The 20893-nt window shown below is 42.6% G+C and overlaps 1 protein-coding gene across 1 annotated transcript in view; it reads right to left on the minus strand.

Annotated features, from left to right (window-relative positions):
* The window catches only part of SLC12A2 (solute carrier family 12 member 2), a 98230-nt gene extending 78997 nt beyond the window's left edge, over positions 1-19233 (minus strand). The window contains exon 1 of the mRNA XM_061150859.1: positions 18487-19233. Coding sequence (XP_061006842.1) covers positions 18487-19218 — 732 coding nt within the window. The 5' untranslated portion in view covers positions 19219-19233. The remainder of the gene's footprint in view (positions 1-18486) is intronic.
* Between the last annotated feature and the right edge of the window lie 1660 nt (positions 19234-20893).

Below are 20893 nucleotides of genomic sequence, written 5' to 3' on the forward strand. Positions count from 1 at the left end.
TCTATCTTTTATCCAGGGCATTTTCTACTATTACCAGTAAGTCTCAACCAGTCAAAGAAACGGTGGGAGCTTCTTTTCAAGTCACAGTCTCTTTTATGATGGTTTGTTTCCTAATCTGTAAAATGGGATAATAAATCCCTGCCTACGTGTACCATCTCCTTGGAGTCTCAAAACTGTAAATAAAGATCAATGTGTCACAGCCACATATAGCAGTTGAGGCTTCTAGAGCCTGACTATCAAGTCAGCTGATATGACCTGACTGTAGGACAGCAACTTAACTTGGAGTGCCATGTGAGAAATGTGCGAGTGTGACTCACGGTTAATACATTTCAAAAGGATTAGCTGAAAACTTATTCCTAGGTGGCCTGGCTTTTCAATGCCTGGCCACTTCTCAACAAGGACGAGATTACACATTCAGCTGACCCCATCAGAGCAAAGGCAGCAGTCTCCCCGGGGCTGCACACGCTCTCAGCGCCCACACCACCCGACTCTCACGGCACTTGCTGGGGAGCTCCAACCCTCCACGCTACATGGAGGACGAAGTCCATGCCAGTGAGCATTCCTAACTCCTCTTACAACTAGAGATCCTTCTCCTTTTGTCCCCACACTGTATCTCTGATACATATGTTGCATTAAACCTCGATCATGTTTTACGGTCTCATGAATGCATGCTTCTGTGTAAAGGTCCACTTATTTAGAGGAAAAAAATTTTCTATTAGTGTTACCTCAGCAACTAGAAAAGTAGTTATTAAACTAATACACCAACTTACAGAGTTAATGTGAGGGTTGTATAAGATAGGGTAGTCATTTACATAGACACACAAAGTTAAAATTATTGAAGATGAAAATTGCAAAAAAAAAGAACAACAGGAAACAATATTAGATTGCTTTAGTTTTTCAACATGACAAAATTATATGTACTGGCTAATCACTTTCTGGCTGCCACAAAATATGGGCTAATGAATCATTTACCCTGCCAAATAAAGACTAGGGAATTACACTGCGTTACACCATTTTGATCTATGAAGTAATATTTGGGTTCTAAACACAACTGATATGACTTTTTAGACAGTAAATCAACCTTACCAAATAATCTTAAGCCACAGGGCGAAAAAAACATGAACAGGAAAACAATGTCAGGGGCAGATATAAAGCTATAAAAGTTCAAATGCATTTAACAACTACTTATTTAGAAGATTGAAGAAGGAAATGGCAACCCACTCCACTATTTTTATCTGGAGAATTCCATGGACAGAGAAGCCTGGAGGGCTACAGTCCATGGCTTTCACAGAGTCGGACATGACTGAGCGACTAACACTAGTTAGAAGACTCTATGCGTAGGGTGGTAGCTATGCTCTACCAGAGAACAGAGAAAATTTTAAATACACAAAAATGCTTAACCTTATTCAGGTTATCAAGTTATCTATTCATTGATGTGGTTGTGGCAGACAATGATAAAAATTTCTGTTAACTACAACCACCAAAAAGGTCAAAAGCCCAGCATGAAGGGTGATCACGTGTAAGTAGAACTGAAACATTAATCATTCCAGAAGTTTCAAATTCTTCCAGATTAATATTTGTACTAAATGAAAAACAAGCAGGAAGAGCCTATTTAACAGTACAACAATCTGCCTGAATCATTAAATACACCTTATTTTCATCTGTTTCTGAGCAATTCTCTTATTATTTCCTATAACTATATACACACATGGAAAATATCACAGAGAAAAGGATGATGTCCCCCCCATGACTTTTAAAGAGTTTGACTCTGGATATGAATTGATCTGTAGGTTAGGCAATAATTTGGTTTTGTATATCTGGACTCCTATTATCTGTCTGGCTTCCTTTTATAACAGCCAGCATTTACTGAAAGCCTACTGTGTGCCAGGCATTTCCCTAAGTGTTTACACATCCTCTTCCCCTGAACTAGCACATCTTTGAGAGATAGATATAAGCTCCACCTAACAAAGGTGGAAACAGTCTTTTGAAAGGTTATCTTACCCAAGCCATGCAGCTCTTAAGGTGGCAATGCAGAATTGCCACCTTAACCTCTCTCTAAACGAGAGAATTCCACACATTACAGTGACAGCGCCAAAGTGAATTATTTTAAGCTGTCTATTTTGGGTAAGAGGACAATAGACAAATTGCCCAACTTAAGAAACTGTCCTGCTTATACTTCCCAATTCCCCAGCTATTTTCACTCTTACCTTGCTTCATCCTTCCTTCCTTCCTTCCTTCCTTCCTCTGCTTCCCAATCTAGAGAAGCTAAGGGTTTCTGACATAATCCTCCTAAAAAATGACAGAAGTAGTTCTGCCCTGCCTGACAGTGGAGGGGATTTTCTAAAAGTCTCTTTGAGCTCTGCAGAAATTCCCCCAGGGTCTACAGCGTATGCGAGGCTGTTACAGACAGCTGCATGGACCACCTATGAGAAAGAATTGCTAGTATACAGACAGAACCCACCTGGAAGGCATGTAAAATGTTTAAATATGAAATTGCCCAAGATAGTTACATGAGTTCTTTAACTCTGGAAGCTTTTCTGGATGCTATGGTGGTAGGGTAGTTAAGACAGACCAATCAATCGCTTGGTTGCTATGTTACCTAGGATAATCTTTTTCCAAACCACGTTAGCTGCTCAAGTTAGCAACCTCTTTTGATCAAATGCTCTAGGTCAGGGCTTCCCTGGTGGCTCAGTGGTAAAGAATCCACCCGCCAATGCAGGAGACATGGGTTCAATCGCTGACCCAGGAAGATCCTATTCGCCTTGGAACAGCTAAACCTGTGCACCACAACTGTTAAGCCTGTGCTCTAGAGCTTGGGAGCCGCAACTACTGAAGCCCACTTAGCCTAGAGCCTGTTCTCCACAACTACAATGCTCCACAATGCAATGAGCAGCTCAAGCACTGCTAGTAGACAGAGTAGCCCCCACTCACCGCAACTGAAGAAAACCCTGCACACAGCAATAAAGACCCAAAGCAGCCAAAAATAAATAAATAAAATCACAAAATCATTTTTTAAATGCTGCTTAGAAAAGGCAAAGGAACCAGAGATCAAATTGCCAACATCCATTGGATCACTGAAAAAGCAACAGAGTTCCAGAAAAACATCTACTTCTGCTTTATTGACTATGCCAAAGACTTGGACTGTGTGGATCACAACAAACTGTGGAAAATTCTTCAAGAGATGGGAATACCAGACCACCTGACCTGCCTCCTGAGAAACCTGTATGCAGGTCAAGAAGCAACAGTTAGAACTGGACATGGAACAACACACTGGTTCCAAATCGGGAAAGGAGCACATCAAAGCTGTATATTGTCACCCTGCTTATTTAACTTATATGCAGAGTTCATCAAGGAAAATGCCAGGCTCGATGAAGCACAAACTGGAATCAAGATTGCTGGGAGAAATATCAATAACCTCAGATATGCAGATGACACCACCCTTATGGCAGAAAGCGAAGAACTAAAGAGCCTCTTGATTAAAGTGAAAAGAGGAGAGTGAAAAAGTTGGTTTAAAGCTGAACATTCAGAAAACTAAGATCATGGCATCTGGTCCCATCACTTCATGGTAAATAGATGGGGAAACAGTGGAAACAGTGGCTGACTTTATTTTTCTGGGCTCCAAAATCACTGCAGATGGTGACTGCAGCCAATAAATTAAAAGACGCTTGCTCCTTGGAAGGAAAGTTATGACCAACCTAGACAGCATACTAAAAAGCAGAGACATTACTTTGTCAACAAAGGTCCGTCTAGTCAAGGCTATGGTTTTTCCAGTAGTCATGTATGGATGTGAGAACTGGACTATAAAGAAAGCTGAGTGCCGAAGAACTGATGCTTTGGAAGTGTGGTGTTGGAGAAGACTCTTGAGAGTCCCTTGGACTGCAAGGAGATCCAACCTGTCAGTCCTAGAGGAAATCAGTCCTGAATATTCATTGGAAGGACTGATGCTAAAGCTGAAACTCCAATACTTTGGCCACGTGATGCGAAGAACCGACTCACTGGGAAAAGACCCTGATGCTGGGAAAGACTGAAGCCGGGAGGAGAAGGGGCCGACAGAGGATGAGATGGTTGGATGGCATCACTGACATGATGGACATGAGTTTGAGGAGGCTCTGGGAGTTGCTGACAGACAGGGAAGCCTGGCGTGCTGAGGTCCATGGGGTCGCAAAGAGTAGGACACGACTGAGCAACTGAACTGAACTAAGGTCATACTAGGTTCTTTCCTCCCATATATGATTTATCATTGCAACCTCTTGACCCCTGGGATCCACCTACACATCTATGCCCTTTCTGGAAGGCTTGAAAAATAAAATTATCCACACAGAATTCTTGAAGTTTATCATTGGTGGTTTGTGTCCACATATACCAAGATTTGACATAATTGAAGAAAAAGTAAATATTAGTCTGTTTTAGAAGTAAAGTTTCTGTATTTTTACAATTACAGACTTTACTATTTCTACTAATTTTTCTTCAAGTTTTTTGTACATCCTCAAAATCCTATCCTTTAAAGTTAGGAAATTACTGAAAGACTTCTAACTAAAATATTTAATTTGATATAACACTGCTTTATTGTGGAAATTTTGGTTTTAAAGTATTTCCTCCTGGGGAACTTTTTGCTTGCTCTTCCCTCTGTCTTTAACACACTTTGAAAATGGCTGGCTCCTTCTCAACCTTTAGGTCTTCGCTCAAATGTAGCCTCCTCCCCAGATCACCCAACATACAGTTTCTTCTCAGCAGTGCCCCTTTTATTTTCTTCATAGCATATATCACACTCGGTAATTTATTTATGCAGCTCTTGTTATTGAAGCATCTACCTCCACTCCTTCAAAATAAATTAAAATGGAGCCTTTCCTGTCATTTTTAATCAAAGACACAGAAAATGAATATTGAGCCTTTATGGGCCTTTATGAGCAATCCCTGTTTTCCAAATAATGTCCTGAAATAGCAACAAGTAAAATTTTATGTTCCTGCTCCTGAATCAGATCCAGGTTCAAAACCTAGCTCTGCTACTCACTAGCTGTGTGAAACTCTGACCAGTTAATGTTCTGGCTCTCAGTTTCCACATCTGTAAAATGGAGATTGTATTACCTATCCCACAATGTTTGAGAAGATAAAGTGAGAAAACATGATTGTATAGAACACAAAAAACTCTCACATACTGCTAGTGGGAATATAAACTGGTACACAACTTTGGAAAAACAGTTTGGGCATTATCTTTGTAAGCTGAAAAAAATGCATACCTTTTGATCCAGCAAATCTACTCCTAGAAATATCCCTATAGATAAACAACACTTAAATGAAGCAGGACACATATTAAAATGTTCATGTCAGCATTGTTAACAAGTGCCAAGGACCAGAAACAACCTCAAACATCCACAACTACAGAAGAGTAGCATTTCATATAATGGAGGATAATCAGGAGTACAAATGAATGAATTATAAATACACACAGTGAGCAAAAGATGACAGATAAAAAAGAACCATAGGATTCCATATAACGCTTTAAAGCAGGCAAAGCTAGACTAACGGTCTTCAGGAATACATAAAGGTGACAAAAGACATTTAAAAAAACCACAAAAGACCAAGACCCAGACCCAAAGACATAATCACCATTAAAGTTAGGACTGTGGTTACTTTTAGCACAGGAAGATTACAGTGGGGTACACAGAGGGCTTCTGAGGGTGCTAGCAATGGTCTATTCTTTGATTAAACTACACACAGGCTTTACGTTTTTTCTTTGCTATATTTCACAATTTTAAAAAGACCTTTAAAATGTTAAAAAAGAAAATGTATTAATTACTTGGTACATTGTCCGACATTAAAAGTAAGTGGTTGATAAATTTTGGCTATTATTAGGGACAACAAACAAGTGATCTGTTATTGCAACTGCCCATGGGTGAGTTTAAATAACTAGATGTTGAACAAATACATAAATACTGCAAAACATTATTAATCTAGACTCTACTGTATTGCTTCGTATAATATTGACAGTTTAAGATTACCTTTGGAAGAATAAACAAAAACATGACCTATTCATACAAATATGGCTCTCCATGCTGAATCGTGCTAAAGGATTACACCCTCTAGCATCAGCACGTCAACAGGATACAGTGTGAAGAACCTGGCTCTGAAGTGATCACTCTACTAGAAATGCTTTGTACTGTCTCTAGTGTTTAAAGTGTGTTTAATAAATGAGAGTTTCCTCCCTGTGTTGCTTGCTTTAGTGGCAACTGATAAGCACTTAGAGCAGGATTAGCAAGGGTTAATATTACATTGCACAGCAGAAACAAAACTTCTGGGCCCGGCTTTATTTAAGCAAATTAAATCATTGTTAATGACAGAAAGAGGAGTGGGAAATCTTCATTTCAGGGTATGGTTAGTATAAGAGAATTCACTATTTTCTTTACAAGCAGCTTATTATTGATTTTAAAAAAATTATACTTAAAGAAAGTTAAAATTCACCCAAAAAATGCTATTTAAATTGTAAAAACAAACGTTTGAACTAAGGCATTCATAAAGATACTTTAGATAAAAATTTCTCATATACTTCAATAGCATCTACTTAAAACTAAAGTAAGCTAAAGTGTTAATATTATGAAGCAAAGCCAAATCAGTATCTACAAATGGATGCATACATATGCAAATATAGATGTCAAAGTGGCTGGGCTTATTCTAACTATTTTTTCACCAAGCACTAGCCAATTATATCATCCCAAAGCTACCAACATTTCCTATCCGTGCTGTCGGTGATTGGTGTACTCAGTGTAATGCCCCCCATACAGACTATGCTCTCAAAACAAAGTATTGTTTTACAGGAATCCAATTTGCTCTGGCTAACAATGGTCTATTAATATCCAGCGGCATTAATGCAGAGCTCAAAACTCAAGTGCCACAGATAAAAGTGGATGCTGTGTCCATGTGACTTTACAATGAACCAAGTCAGAACTGCTGATTACAGTCAAAGAATTCAGTCCTCTACCTAGCCCGTCTTGTTCAAGACTGAGTTACAACAGAATGCATTAAGAATACTTTAATTTATACATCATTTCAAATTCCACACAACCTGCTAATGTCAACAAACTATAGCTTAAAAGAACATTTTAATTCAGGGGACCAGAAAAGTTATTAAGTGATACTGGGATATAACTGTATCATTTACATTTCAAATTGTTTTATTTTTAAAAGAAGAACCAGAAGTTGTCAAGGATATAAACATGTGACTTAGTGACATCCTAAATATATAGTATTAGAAAAGCAATAAACATGGAGAAATGTGCGATAACAAAACCTACATTTGGTATACATTATGCACTCAGTAGTTCATATATTTCTTAGATGAATATATGCTATTTCTCACTACTGAATTAATGTCTTTCCCATTTTCTATAGAAGAAAATTGAGGACCTGAGGTGGCAAGTACTCTTTCTAAAGATCATGCAAGTATTAAGTGGAAAGGGCAAGATTTAAACCCCTGACTGACAGTCAACTAACTATGTATGAAAAAAAAACTAGGACAAATTGAAAACAAGTAAATATCAGATGACAGAAAGAGGAACTAAGAGCATCTTGATGAAGGCGAAAGGGGAGAGTGAAAAAGCTGGCTTAAAACTCAACATTCAAAAACTCTAAGATCATGGCATCTGGTCCCATCTCTTCATGGAAAATAGATGGGAAAAAAAATGGAAACAGTGACAAGCTTTATTTCCTTGGACTCCAAAGTCATTGCAGATGGTGACTGCAGCCATGAAATTAAAAGATGCTTGCTCCTTCAAAGAAAAGCTATAACAAACCTAGATAGTGTACTAAAAAAGAGACGTCACTTTGCCTAAAAAGGTCCATACGGTCAAAGCTATGGTTTTTCCAGTAGTCATGTATAGATGTGAGAGTTGGGACCATAAAGAAGGCTGAGCACTGAACTGATGCTTTTGAACTGTGGTGCTGGAAAAGATTCTTGAGAGTCCCTTGGACAGTAAGGATATCAAACCAGTCAATCCTAAAGGAAATCAATCCTGAATATTCATTGGAAGGACTGATGCTGAAGCTCCAGTACTTTGGCCACCTGATGCGAAGGGCTGACTCACTGGAAAGTCCCTGATGCTAGAAAAGATTGAGGGCAGGAGGAGAAGGGCCAACAGAGGATGAAACGGTTGGATGGCATCACCAACTCAATGGACATGAGTTTGAGCAAGCTCCAGGAGATGGTGAAGGACAGGGAAGCCTGGCGTGCTGCAATCCACAGGGTCGCAAGGAGTCGGACATAACTGAGCAACTGAAAAACAACAACACACCTATCTAAGGGTTAAATCCATATCTTTGATAGTTAGATTCCTATATTAAGATGTTTCAAAATTGACACTCAGCTATCAATAAAAAAAAAAAAAAACCCACAAGAAGGTACTACTGTCATAATGATAACCAAAATCTGTCTAAGACATCTTCTTTGGGAGGGAGGAATAATTTTTTTCCAGGTAAGTCTTTTAAAATTTGGGAATCATTGGTCCAAACAAAAGGAAAGGGAGACAGACAGCTAGTTTGAAAGAGATGCAGCCTCACCAACTGTTAGTTAAGTGCTTAGGAAAACCACGACCTTGCAAAATACAACTGCTGCTCCAAGACCTTCTGAAAACCCACCTCCTCCAAAGACAGACTGGAAGACTAAAAGCAGAAATGTGAGTTAACAGTGCTTTGGAAATAAATGTACCACTTTATACAATATTAACAGATTCTTCACAGACTTTCCAATATTAAAGATGCAGAAAGAGATAAAGTCCACTGACTCAACAAGTATTTCATTGAGGGCCTGATGTGTTTAGACAACTTTATTTAAGGAAGGATCTCATGCAAAATTAGAAAAAAGTGACTGTTCAACAATTTTAAACTAGTGATGACTATTTAAATGAAAGCACAGGCTAATAGGTTCTCTGTGATGAGGGAAACGCTCTCTATGTTCACTGTCCGGTATGGTAGCCACCAGCCAACATGTGGGTACTGAGAACTCAAAATATGGCTCAAGTCAACACATTTTTAACTTTAGTTTAAACTTAGTTTAACAGCCAAATGTGACTAGTGGTTATAGTATTGAAAAGTAGAACCTCAGATCATAAAAATTACCTCCCACTTTTGGGAGATACAGATAAGAAAGAAGAAATGGAGAAAAACAAAAACAAACAAAAAAAAAACCCCACAAAAAAACAACTTACTGAGTCCTTTTATAACAAACTTTCTTAAAATTTTTTGAAAAGAATTTTCTGTTGGGAAAAGATCTATTCACACTGTAAAACTGAGGAGTCCAAACATTTTTTATTTTATTCAATGAACTAAAAAACAACTGCCATGGGTATTTTAAAAAGAAACAAACCGCCAAAATAGCAAGAGCTTGTATAGTATTAAACTGTAGGACACTGGAATTAACTGGGAGTTAAGATGGTTGTTGCAAGTTCCAGCCTTGTCTCTGCCAGTTGTGGGTCCTATGATTTTGGACAGGTAGATCACTTAGCTCTTTCACGTGGTAAACTCCCAAGTGTGCACACTGGGGCCAGATGGCTGTCAAATGTCCTTTAGAAATTCTAGATGACGATATAAGGAACATAAAAGTTTAAGATTCTTTTGCAATATTAATTTATAAAGAACAGTTCTATTATTCAACATGTAGTGACTGAGGATCTGCTATGTAGTAGGGACATAATGATAAACAGCCACAGACACAGTCTGCCTCTCATGGAGCTTGAAGTCAACTCAAGTTGACTCAAATAACCATCTTAACAAACACACTCCCTCTAATTGAAATAAGTGCTCCAAGAGAAAAGAGATTTGTCCTAGACTGGAGGTTAAAGGCTTCCTCTCCCAGGAAATAAGGACTGAAGTGAAACTTTAAGACTGAAAAGTTTTCTCAGTGTGGTGTGGGGGAGAAAGGAGGAAGATTTCCTGGATCGTATTCCATACTACAAAGGCCCAATGGCCAAAGAAAATACTGCTGTTAAGAACTGAAACATTTAAGAGGATGTAGCCCAGAGCTAGACAATGAAGGGCTAGTTTTAAGCCAAGGAATAACATGCTCAATTTTGTTTTAAAAGGATCACTCTGGGCACAATAAGGATACGGCACAGTGAATAAGAGGAAGCCATAAAAGGTTGCCGGAGAGGGACATGCTGCAGTTGTCTAGGATGGCAGCAGCGAGGATGAAAATCATATTTAGAAAATAAAGATGATGCAAAGAACTTGGTGATGACCTGGATATAGAGAGATAAGGGAAAGTGTCAGGGATGACTGTCTTCTCAGTTGTGCAATATGAGAAATGGTAGTACCATTCAGAAACACAGGACACGCTGGAAGAGGGCCTGGGTGGTTTTGTTTTGGGAGGCTGAGGGAGAGAAATAAGTTTGTGAGTGTGGGCTGTGTTTAGACATGAAGCAAAAATGTCTAGCAGGCACTGGATGCCCAGGACTCAGAAAGCGCGTATTATTAGTTAGAGACAGAATCCGGGGAGTAATTAGCCTACAGGTGATACAGAAAGGTGATATACAGAGAGACGACGACAAAGCAAGAAAGAAAGCCAGAACCAAGCCTAGAGGATGGCCAGTTTAGAGACAAAGGAGACTGCAGAAGACTCTGCATTGAAAAAGCCAAAGAGGGAGAAGGAAAATTGAGAGTGATGTTATCGAAGCCAAGGAAGTGTCAAGAAGACTTCACAAGAATATCAAATGCTGCTGGAAGGCTGAATGCTACTGAGAAAAAGGGTTTGCTGCAATTAATGATAAGGATGAAGGAAGTCACCGGTGACTTTTAACAAGAACTATTTAGGTGAAATGATGGGGTAAAAGTCATGTCACAGCAGATGGCCAGGATCCTCATAGTTCCTTTAAGTCTCGCTCTAATGGAGCACAGTCAAGCCACCTACCTGCGATACAGCTCTGAAATGACGTACATACTAAACTCTGTTAGAAACTACATCACTGAAGGCACCAATTCACACCGACCCAACAAAGAACCACCCAGAGGTTTCCAGTATGCTTACTCTAGATAAACAGCTAGTATGTCAGTGTTCAGGAACAGCATAGAGAAAATTTCAGGCAGAGAAATTTCTGAGTCCAAGGGTACTATGACTACACCAGCCACAACCAGCTTCTACACAGAGATGAGATTCCACTAAGCTACATTCGCTTCTCAGGCCTCCCTCTTCTTCTGATCAGAAGTCCCCAAGCTCTCTTTGGGCTTTAAGGTTTCATAACAGCTTTGTGCTAAGCTGCTTCAGTCATGTCCGACTCTGTGCGACCCTATGGACTACAGCCTGCCAGGCTCCCCTGTCCATGGGATTTTCTAATTTCCTCTGTCCATGCCCTTCTCCAGGGGATCTCCCTGACCCAGGGATCAAAGCCATGTCTCTTATGTCTCCTACCTTGGCAGGCAGGTTCTTTACCAGAATAGCTTTGTTGTTGTTCAGTCCCTCAGTTGTGTCTCTTTGCCACCCCGTGGGGAGCAGCACCCCAGGTTTTGCTGTCCTTCACCATCTCCTGGAACTTACTCAAACTCATGTCCATTGAGTCAGTGACGCCATCCAACCATTTCATCCTGTTGGTCATCCCCTTCTCCTCCTGCCTTCAATCTTTCCGGGCTTCAGCGTCTTTTCTAATGAGTCAGCTCTTTGCATCAGGTGGCCAAAGTACTGGAGCGTCAGCATCAGTCCTTCCAATGAATATTCAAGACTGATTTCCTTTGGGATTGACTGGTTTGATCTCCTTGCAGCCCAGGGGGCTCTCAAGAGCCTTCTCCAACACCAAAGGTCAAAAAGAATCAATTCTTCGGGCTCACCCTTCTTTATGGTCCAATTCTCACATCCATACAGGACTACTGGAAAAACCATAGCTTTGACTGTATGGATCTTTCTGAATAGTTTTAGGAAAGCACTATTACAGGTTCTAGTGGAAAATGGAAGAATAATAAAGCCAATGGCAGATGATAAGTTTAATATTTAATGGGAAACCATTGATATGTTTTTAACTTTGGTAGTTAAGTAGCTTTCCTTGTCCATCCCTCACTCCTTCATTTTGCTGAATCAACTCACTAGTTCCCCACTCCCTTATACTCTGAAAAACTACCAGTTCTCATAAAAACACATTTTTATGCTAGAAATTAAAACCCATTTTCTTAGGTTCTGTTACTTCACAAACCAGTAGCTGCAATTTTACGTGTTTGCCCCATTATAGAACTAACTTGTAGGATGAAACCCAACTCTTGAGTCCACTTACCAAACTTGCTCCTACCAGTCTCTCACCTCTTCATAAACATTTGACTCAATCCTCAACAAGTGAAAACTCCTCAAACAGTTGCTAATCTCAACAATTTCACCTTTTAAACATAATCAGCGTTTAAACACCTGTCACCATATCAAACACGATCACCTTCATAACAGTCATCATCATCGTAACTAAAACACTGCTAACTGATTTCCCAGCTTCCACTCTTATGTGCTTATGGGATACACCCCACACAGCAATGAGAGTGATGTTTTACAAATGTAAGTCAGATCATGTCAAGTCTGTGCTCAAAGCTTTCCATGACTTCCTACATCACTCAGGGTAAAAGTCTAAGTCTTCATCACGATCTACCAGGTTCTACATTGTTGCTCCTCACTACTGTTCCAACCTCCCCTATCACTCCCCTGCTAGTCACCCCAGTCATGTTGGTCCCCTTATTTCTCAGTCAAGTCAAGCACACCCCAGGCACACGCCTATCTCAAGGTCCTGGTGTTTGTAGTCCTCTGCCGACTCTTCACCCAAGGTATTTGCATGGGCTGATCTTTAGCTCCTGTCTAGTGACTGCTTATGAGTCAGAAAGGGCTTCTCTAACTCCCCTAAAACAGCACCACCCCAGCCATTACCATCTATCTACCTTTCATTTTCTTTACAGCAGTTACATCGGACTTACTGGCTTACTTCTCCTCCCACTAAGATGAAAGCTCTACAGTTCTTTTGTGCCCACTGCTGTATCCCCAGCACTCAGAACAGGGCTATTACTGGTGCTCAATCAAGACTTGGAATAACTAAAAAATTCATATTCACTTCACTTCAGCATGGAGCCAATCTAATTAGTACCACAGACTTTAGAAACACAGATGAAACATGTAATAAAAAAATTAGTGAAAATGAACACACTCAACACATAAGAACCAACAAACTCTCTTTTGGTCCTTTAAACTCTGGCCTAACAAGACTGGGAATGTAAGTGTGAACACAGACACATGAAGACATTGATTACAAAAGCAGTATACAGATTTTTTGCCACATTTTAAACCCTAAATTTATCTTTCCTTCTTCCCAGGCAGTCAGTTGGTGTATACTTGGAGAATGTGTACAGTTTATGGGTAAACCAGACTTCAGCTCTGGTGGCTCTGGTCCCTGGTGGCTCAGAGGTTAAAGCGTCTGCCTGCAATGCGGGAGACCTGGGTTCAATCCCTGGGTCGGGAAGATCCCCTGGAGAAGGAAATGGCAACCCACTCCAGTACTCTTGCCTAGAAAATTCCATGGACGGAGGAGCCTGGTAGACTATAGTCCATGGGGTTGCAGAGTCAGACATGACTGAGTGACTTCACTAAGTCACTAACTAAAAGTTGCTCAGTTGAATTCTCCAGGCCAGAATACTGGAGTGGGTATCCTTTCCCTTCTTCAGGGGATCTTCCCAACCCAGAGACCGAACCCAGGTCTCCCACATTGCAGGCGGATTCTTTACCAGCTGAGCCATAAGGGAAGCCCTTACAAGGTGGGGCCCCTGCCAAAATCATGAAACAGTCCAAGTTTGTGCCACACACAAATATTTCTGATCAAGGTCCCACCTCTACTCATTCCTGGACTTACTCTCCTCCTTATCCCCAGGGATTTGACCCATTCTTTTTCTTCCTGGGTGATCTTCCAAAACTCAAGCTCTGTACTGATATGATTAGCAGTGTGTGGAATTTTTTGTCCAAGACTCAACATACCCCACTTAAGAGTGGTAGCTACACTTGTTTAAAGTCCTTGTTAAGTGGGAGGAACTGATCACCCTGATACACTCAACAAACAAATCTTTATTAACTGCCTATTCTCTGTCCAGAGATGAATGAGATACCAGCTCAGGTCCTAGTGAAAGAGACAGTCACATTAGTCACTAATTCCCCCTCTCTTCTTTCAGTTATGTAACCATTCCACTCTCAGGTCAAGATAGAAGAGTGATGTTGGCAACCCCCAGCATGTCCCCCTCAACATCCCTGCCATCTCAGATCAGGTCCAGGGAATACAGAGGAAGAGGAAACAATAAGAAAGAGGAGCTACTATGTCCTGGCAACAGTCAAAAAAACCTGGGTGTGAATTTCATTTGTACCACTTTCTATGACAGTGGTATTAAGGAATTTCTTCAGGTTCTATGAGCCCACTTTATCATGAGTAAAATGTGTCTAAGACGTATTTCTTAGGCATTAAATGAAAAAACCAACATGCTTAATGAAACATGAGACATTTTTCCACATTTGATGTTTTCTATCATACATGCTGAAACTGTCTATCAAATACTTATTTGTTTACCATCTAGTTTTTAATTTCTTTTTGTAGGGGCAGGAATCACTAAGTCAGTTTTATTCTTTTTTGAAAAAAATCAATTACTGTTATCAGCTTTGAAGACTTTCTTGTCCTCTTTAAAATTATTTTCTCTCAGCTTCCCTGACAATGCTCTCCCGGCTGTTTCTCACCAGCCTAAGAGCTCCTTCTTTATTTCCTTTGCCAGTGTCTCCACAATCTCCAGTAGACCTCTAGGCATTCTCCAAGTTGAAGGTCAGACTGTGTTTCTGTTCTCTTATCTACCCACTTTCCCCAAGTAACTTCATACACGACTTTAGACCATCAATACATATACACATACATATGTATACATACACACACACATATATTTCATATACATATATATTCTGCCCCTTCTCCCTCAAAATGACTCTTGGACTAAGATGTCTTACAAGCTACTCAAAAAGCATTCTTTCTTTCCTCCCCAAATCAATGTTCCTTCTCCAGTCTTTTCCCATCTTAAGCAAAGTACCATGTATTCAGCTGCTCAGGTCCAACACCGAGGAGTCAGCTTCTCTTTCATGCCCATATCCAATCCACGTACATCCTACTCATTCTGCCCCCAACCCTTATCATATATGGTGAGACCACAGCAAAAGCTGCTTCTGTTGTCCCTCCTGCCAATCTCGTCTTCATCCAGCAATCCAAAGATGTTAGAACAGTTCACGTTGCTACGTCACACAAAATCACTTTCCACTACCTTTATAAATAAATCTTATATTGGCCTCCTTACAGTTCTTTGAACACACCACTCTCACGGTCTTCAGATTTTGTTCCTTTGACCCGGCATGTTGTTCTGCTCTATCATCAGCTTAGCCTTTAAGTTACAGCTTCAGTGTCAAACTTTGTGAAAAAGGCCTCCCCAAACCTAACTAAAATTAGGACCTATTATATCTTCATCAACATTCTATACTCCTCTTTCACAGCACCCGATGGGGGTGGGATTTAATTACATTATTTGTTTGGTTAATGTATGCCTAATAGAGTATGAGAGTCAGTATCTATTTTGCTAATCACTGCATTGTTCCATAGTGCCACAGTCATGTGACCTACGCCTAAGAAACTCTTCTCCCTAATAAATATTTGGTAAATGGAGGACTCAAGATGCACCTTGATTATTTATTCCTCTTCAGCTGAATTTTTAGGCAAAATGCTTTAAAAAGTCACAGTGCTAGGCAAAGAAAGGAACTCAAGAATAGGAAGACAGTGTAGTCCTTTCCCCCTAACAAGTTCCTGGAGTGCTTTTCTTTTACTTTTTTTTATTCTTCCATAGTTCCCAGCACAGACTTAGATCCATGGTAGATAATGAAGAACTCAGTGATCTGAGCAGACTCCATGACAGTCAATCAAGAGCTAGGATTAAATGCTATAGAATTCTGAGCGCTATGATTTCATCCAGGGCTACAAGCAGTAGAAAAGATTTTAATGAGTAAAAGTCAATCTAAAAAGTGAAGAACAACATTTGGGAATCTTGCCAACCTGTACTATCAGCCTCACCCTGCCTCACCCTGCTCCTTCAATAGCGGTTTATCTACGGCCAGATTGGTACTCCTTAACATGACAATCTCTTTAATCCATTTGCTAATTTCTAAACAAAATTATCTTCAAGATGAGGTTCTGTACTTACTTAACCTAATAAACCTTTTTCATTGCCCATAAAGAACCTGAATAGTAAAAGGTAAAAAACTACAAAGAACTTATTACACCACATGCTGCACAAATGAAACTCTGAACGTAACATTTTAGTTACTACATTCATCGAAAATTGTAGAGATTAAGAGAATCTTAAAAGTGAAATCCTAAAGTTTAACTATGTACTTTAATTTTTTTATTATTATTATTATTTTTTCGCTGCAGCACACAGCATATGGGATCTTAGGTCCCTGACCAGGGATTCAAGTCCTGCCCGCTGCATTGGAAGTCCAGAGTCCTAACCACTGGACCACCAGGGAAGTTCCTAACTATTTACTTTACGAAGGGCCAATATAAGACTGAAATAGTAACTGCACTAGTCATTATTTTTCTGGTACCGAGCAAGGGCCTTTGTGTACATTTTTTTCTCTAATCTTCAAAATAACTCTGAAAGATGAGGAAGCTGAGGCTGACAGGCTAGGTGACTTCTTCAACTACTTCTTCAACTACTATACATCTAAACAACGCAGGTGTTCTTTCTCATACATTGTGAGCTGACCAAAAACACTCAACAAAACTCTGAAACTTTGGGAAAACTACAAGTGCTTTGCTATTTAGAGAATTTAATTTAAAACAACAAAAACTTTCCCAGGAAGCATACAAGATCAAGGTATAGTAATAATATCCCTCAATTAAAAAAAAAAAAAAAAAAGCCTTTAAGACTTATGCATAAATATAGACTGTTTTACTACTCAACTAAGGGCTTTGATGAAATAAACCTGAAAATATCTATATAGTATTTTCAATAATAAAAATGCTCTAAGAAAAGGTAAATTACCAGCTTCATAAACCAGCTACATAATCTACTTTATAAGGACTACATAAGGAATTTTGAAAAAAAGAATAGATTTGAGAGAAACAACAGAAATATGAATAAAATAAGTGTTTTTGATAAAATGTTTTCTTCTGAAATGACAAAACACCATAAGAGAATGAAAGCAGTAGTCCGACCCAGAGTTAAGTGATGCCAGGCCTTTAAACGATCGATCCACGGTAAGGGCTGGGACCTCAGTAACTATTTCAGTGACTGTTAGGCCACATTTTCAAACACTGGGACAGGTGAAATCTTATATAAAATGACTGTATGAGAGCAAATAATCATATCCAAAAGAAATTACATACTTTCTGTATTTCCATTTCAACTTTTCGACACTATGATCACATCAACCTATGTGGTACTACTAACTCTTAGCATTCACAAATTCCATCAATGTAGTCATTATACACTTGTAAAGGCAGACTTCCAAGTAATCCAAGTTATAAAAAAAAGTTAATTATGAATCAAATCTCAAAAGCATTAACGTTATCGCAAAAGAACGATTTTGTACCCTGAAGAAATAAAAAGTCTTATGGGGTCATAAGAAATAGAATTACAGAAATCAATAGTTTATAGGGATGGCTTTCTGTTCACAAAGTGTTAACTACTTACGCAAGACCCCAGAAGGTCTTGTAGTTTTTTAGATAGACATCCTCCACAGAAAAAACAATTCTCCTGTTTCTCTCTCCCTCTCCCTCTTTTAGACTCTGCCCACTCCACCCCCCTTCTGATGTGACCCTCTTCCAAAAGGTTTACATTATAAAAGGTGGATTTATGCCATTATCAGGAACAGCTTGTCCCAAGATTTAAGATGTCTATGATCTTTGCATATTCAAGACTGCAGGAGCTAAGCTTTAATAATTCAGAGACCACAAACACAGGCTGCTAAGGCTTTCCCTTCAAACACTAACGTTCCTACTCTTGGGAGCTCTAATGGGCTCCAGAAGCCACACAACACAACCTTTAAAAAACGACACGGATGGCAGGTTCTCTCCTTTCTCTGCTGAGAGATGTCCTCAACTAAACCTCCCGCACATTCCCTTCTCCGGACCTAAAAGCACAACTGTCATTCAGCGGGATGGTAATTGTTAAAGCGTGGGTATGGGTAAGAAAAAAAAAAAAAAAAGCATAACTAGATATAAAACTGGATAGGGAAGGTTGTTAAAAGCAGCCTCTCCTGTATCACGTAACTAGCCTAACCCGCTGCAAACTTTCAAGAGATTAAGTTACATTCCTCTGCAATTTCTCCCTTGACAGCTGAATCCAGCGATGCCAGCGAGTCGTGCACGTCCATTCCCGCCGCCTTACGCGTGGAGAGCCGGCGGCTGTGTCCCGCGGTCCCCTGCAGCAGCTGGGGAGGAGGGGAGGGCTGCAGAGAGGGCCGGGAGAGCTCACCTTCTCCAACTCATCGTGGAGCTCCGCCAGGCTGGGCCGGAGCAGCTTCTCGCCTAGCTGCGCTGCCGTGTGCCGATAGTGGTCGATCCTGGGCACGGCGTCCATAGTGTTGTGGCCGAAGGTGCGCAGGTAGTAGGTGTTGGTGTGGGTGTCATAGTAGTAATGCTGGTGGTGCCCACTGCCGCCGCCGCCGCCGCCCGAGTGCAGGCTGCTCCCCTCGCTCAGCACCGTGTCCCCGCCGTTCTGGAAGCTCACGTTGGGCCCGTCGCCTCCGATCCCTGCCGCATCCGACACGCTCTCGTCCGCCGACGAAGAGGCAGCCGGGTCCACGAAGTTCACGCGGAAGCGGCCCTTGGCTTCCTCGCTGGCCTTAGCCTGCCCGCTTTCGACGCTGACTTTCCCTTCCGCGGGGGTCTCCTTGCCTCCCGCTCCAGCGCTAGCCGCCGCCGCCGCCGCCCGCCCGGCATTCTCGGAAACCAGATCCACCTGGAAGCGGCTCTGGCTCGGGGTGGGCCCCAGGGGTCTGCCCAGCCCGTCGCCGGCCGCCGGGCCGCCCTCCCCGCGGACCCCACCGCCGCCACGGCTCACAGCCGCAGCATCCTCCGGCACTGAGGGCACGGCTGTGCCGGGCAGGTCCATCCCGGCGGCGGCCAGCGGGGCGGCTGGAGGCGTCTCCCCAACCCCGGACAGCCTCGGGGCGCCGGAGGAGGGCGCCGTGGGCCCCGGTTCCATCGCCGCCCGACCCCCGGCGGACCCGGAGAGCCTGGGGGACCTCGCGGGCTGCACGCCCTCCGCGCCCGCGGCCGGCGGTGGTAGCGGCCGCAACGCCAGGTGGGGGAGTCGCTCTCCCAGCCGCGCGCTCGCCGCCGCTAGCCCGAGCCGGCACGAACGCCTCCGGCGGCCGAGTCTGCGCGCGAGTGTGGCGGGCGCGGGGCGGGCCCCGCTGTTTAAAGCCTCGGCGGGGCCGCGGCGGTGGCGGCTCCGGCTGCAGCACGCGGGAGGCGGGGCCCCCGGCTCCTCCGCCCCTCAGCCCGCCCACCCGCGGACCGGCAGAGGCGCGCGGCAGAGGCTCCCTCCGTTCCCGGCCGGTCCCGGCTTCTGCGCGGCTCCACGCAGGAATCGCGTCCGGCCAGTCCGAGGCGGGCCTCCGGCAGCACGAGCAGCGCGATCGGGGAGCGGCCGCCCGCCGCCGTCGCCGGGAAGATCTCTGCGCGGCTACCTCCTCTTCCGTCGCCCTCCTCCTCCTTCCCCCGCCCCACTCTGCGGCGGAGAGGAGCTGGCCCCCGGCCTCCTCCCTTTCTCCCCGCCCCTGGGGCCGCGCGTCAGTGGGCCGGCACCCAGGCCACGGCGGACCAGCTGCGGACGGCGCCCAGCCCGAGCCGGCTGGAGAAGGGGCGCGCGGGCCCTTCCTCGGCGCACGCCGATCGCTGATGCTCAGGCGCCAGCTGCCACCACGGAGGCGGCTCCGGGGCCTGTCGCCCGCTCGCCTTTTTTTTTTTTTTTAAGTTCTGAGCTCGCAGTACGGGGCTCAGAAGGCGAGATCTCGCGAGATGCTGCAGGGCTACTGGGCTGATTACCCTGCGGCGCTTGGTACCCGAAGCGATGCTGGAGCCGCTGACCGCCCAGCGCGCCTGCGGGTGATGCGGCCGGTTTTCTCGTCCATCCCGCAGGTGCTTCCGGAGTTTTAGGCAAAATGTGCCGGGGGCGAGGCCTGCGTGGAGATCTGGCCCGCCGCCACTCCCCTCACTCACTCCAGGCCTGAGCCTAGGGGGAGGAAGGATTTCCTCTGTACGGTCTTTGAGGCGTTTACCCCCAGGCAGCGTTAATTTGCATAATCGGTTACTAATTCCTGTGGTGATGCAGTGGGTGTGTTCACTCTTACGACGACACCTTCATTTTAAAAGCTGTGATGTTTCAAGACGAGAACGGAGCCTCGTCTCCGCCGTGATAACTTATTGTTGTGATAGTTAGTTGATAGTTGATAGCCTAGTTGTGATAACTGATTGTTTCAAGACGATTTTTAACTTGAAGTTTGTTTTTTTTTAACGAACATACTGAGAGCAAAAACTAACGGGAGCACTCGCCTGGAAGTTTCGGCGTGCTTTGGGTTATGAAGAATTCTATTTCAAGTAAAATAGAAAGGTACCTCTCTCCTGTCCAGGCCTATTTTTTATTTCTGTCAAAAGTAGGGGAACTTTGTAACTTTCTTAGCAGTAGAGAGAATCCATTTTTAACATGAATTCTACCCACAGCCCTACATAAAAACAGATAACCATGAATGACTTTTTCCTCATGTGTCTTTTTGTATTGTTTATGTCATTTAAAATTTTATTTATGGAGATAAAAAGCATTCTTTGCTGAATCCTGGAAGCATGATCAGAGAGACAGAGTTTGTGGAACTATTTGG

This window comes from Dama dama, chromosome 9 (genome assembly GCF_033118175.1).
Source record: "Dama dama isolate Ldn47 chromosome 9, ASM3311817v1, whole genome shotgun sequence".
NCBI classification, from domain to species: Eukaryota; Metazoa; Chordata; class Mammalia; order Artiodactyla; family Cervidae; genus Dama; species Dama dama.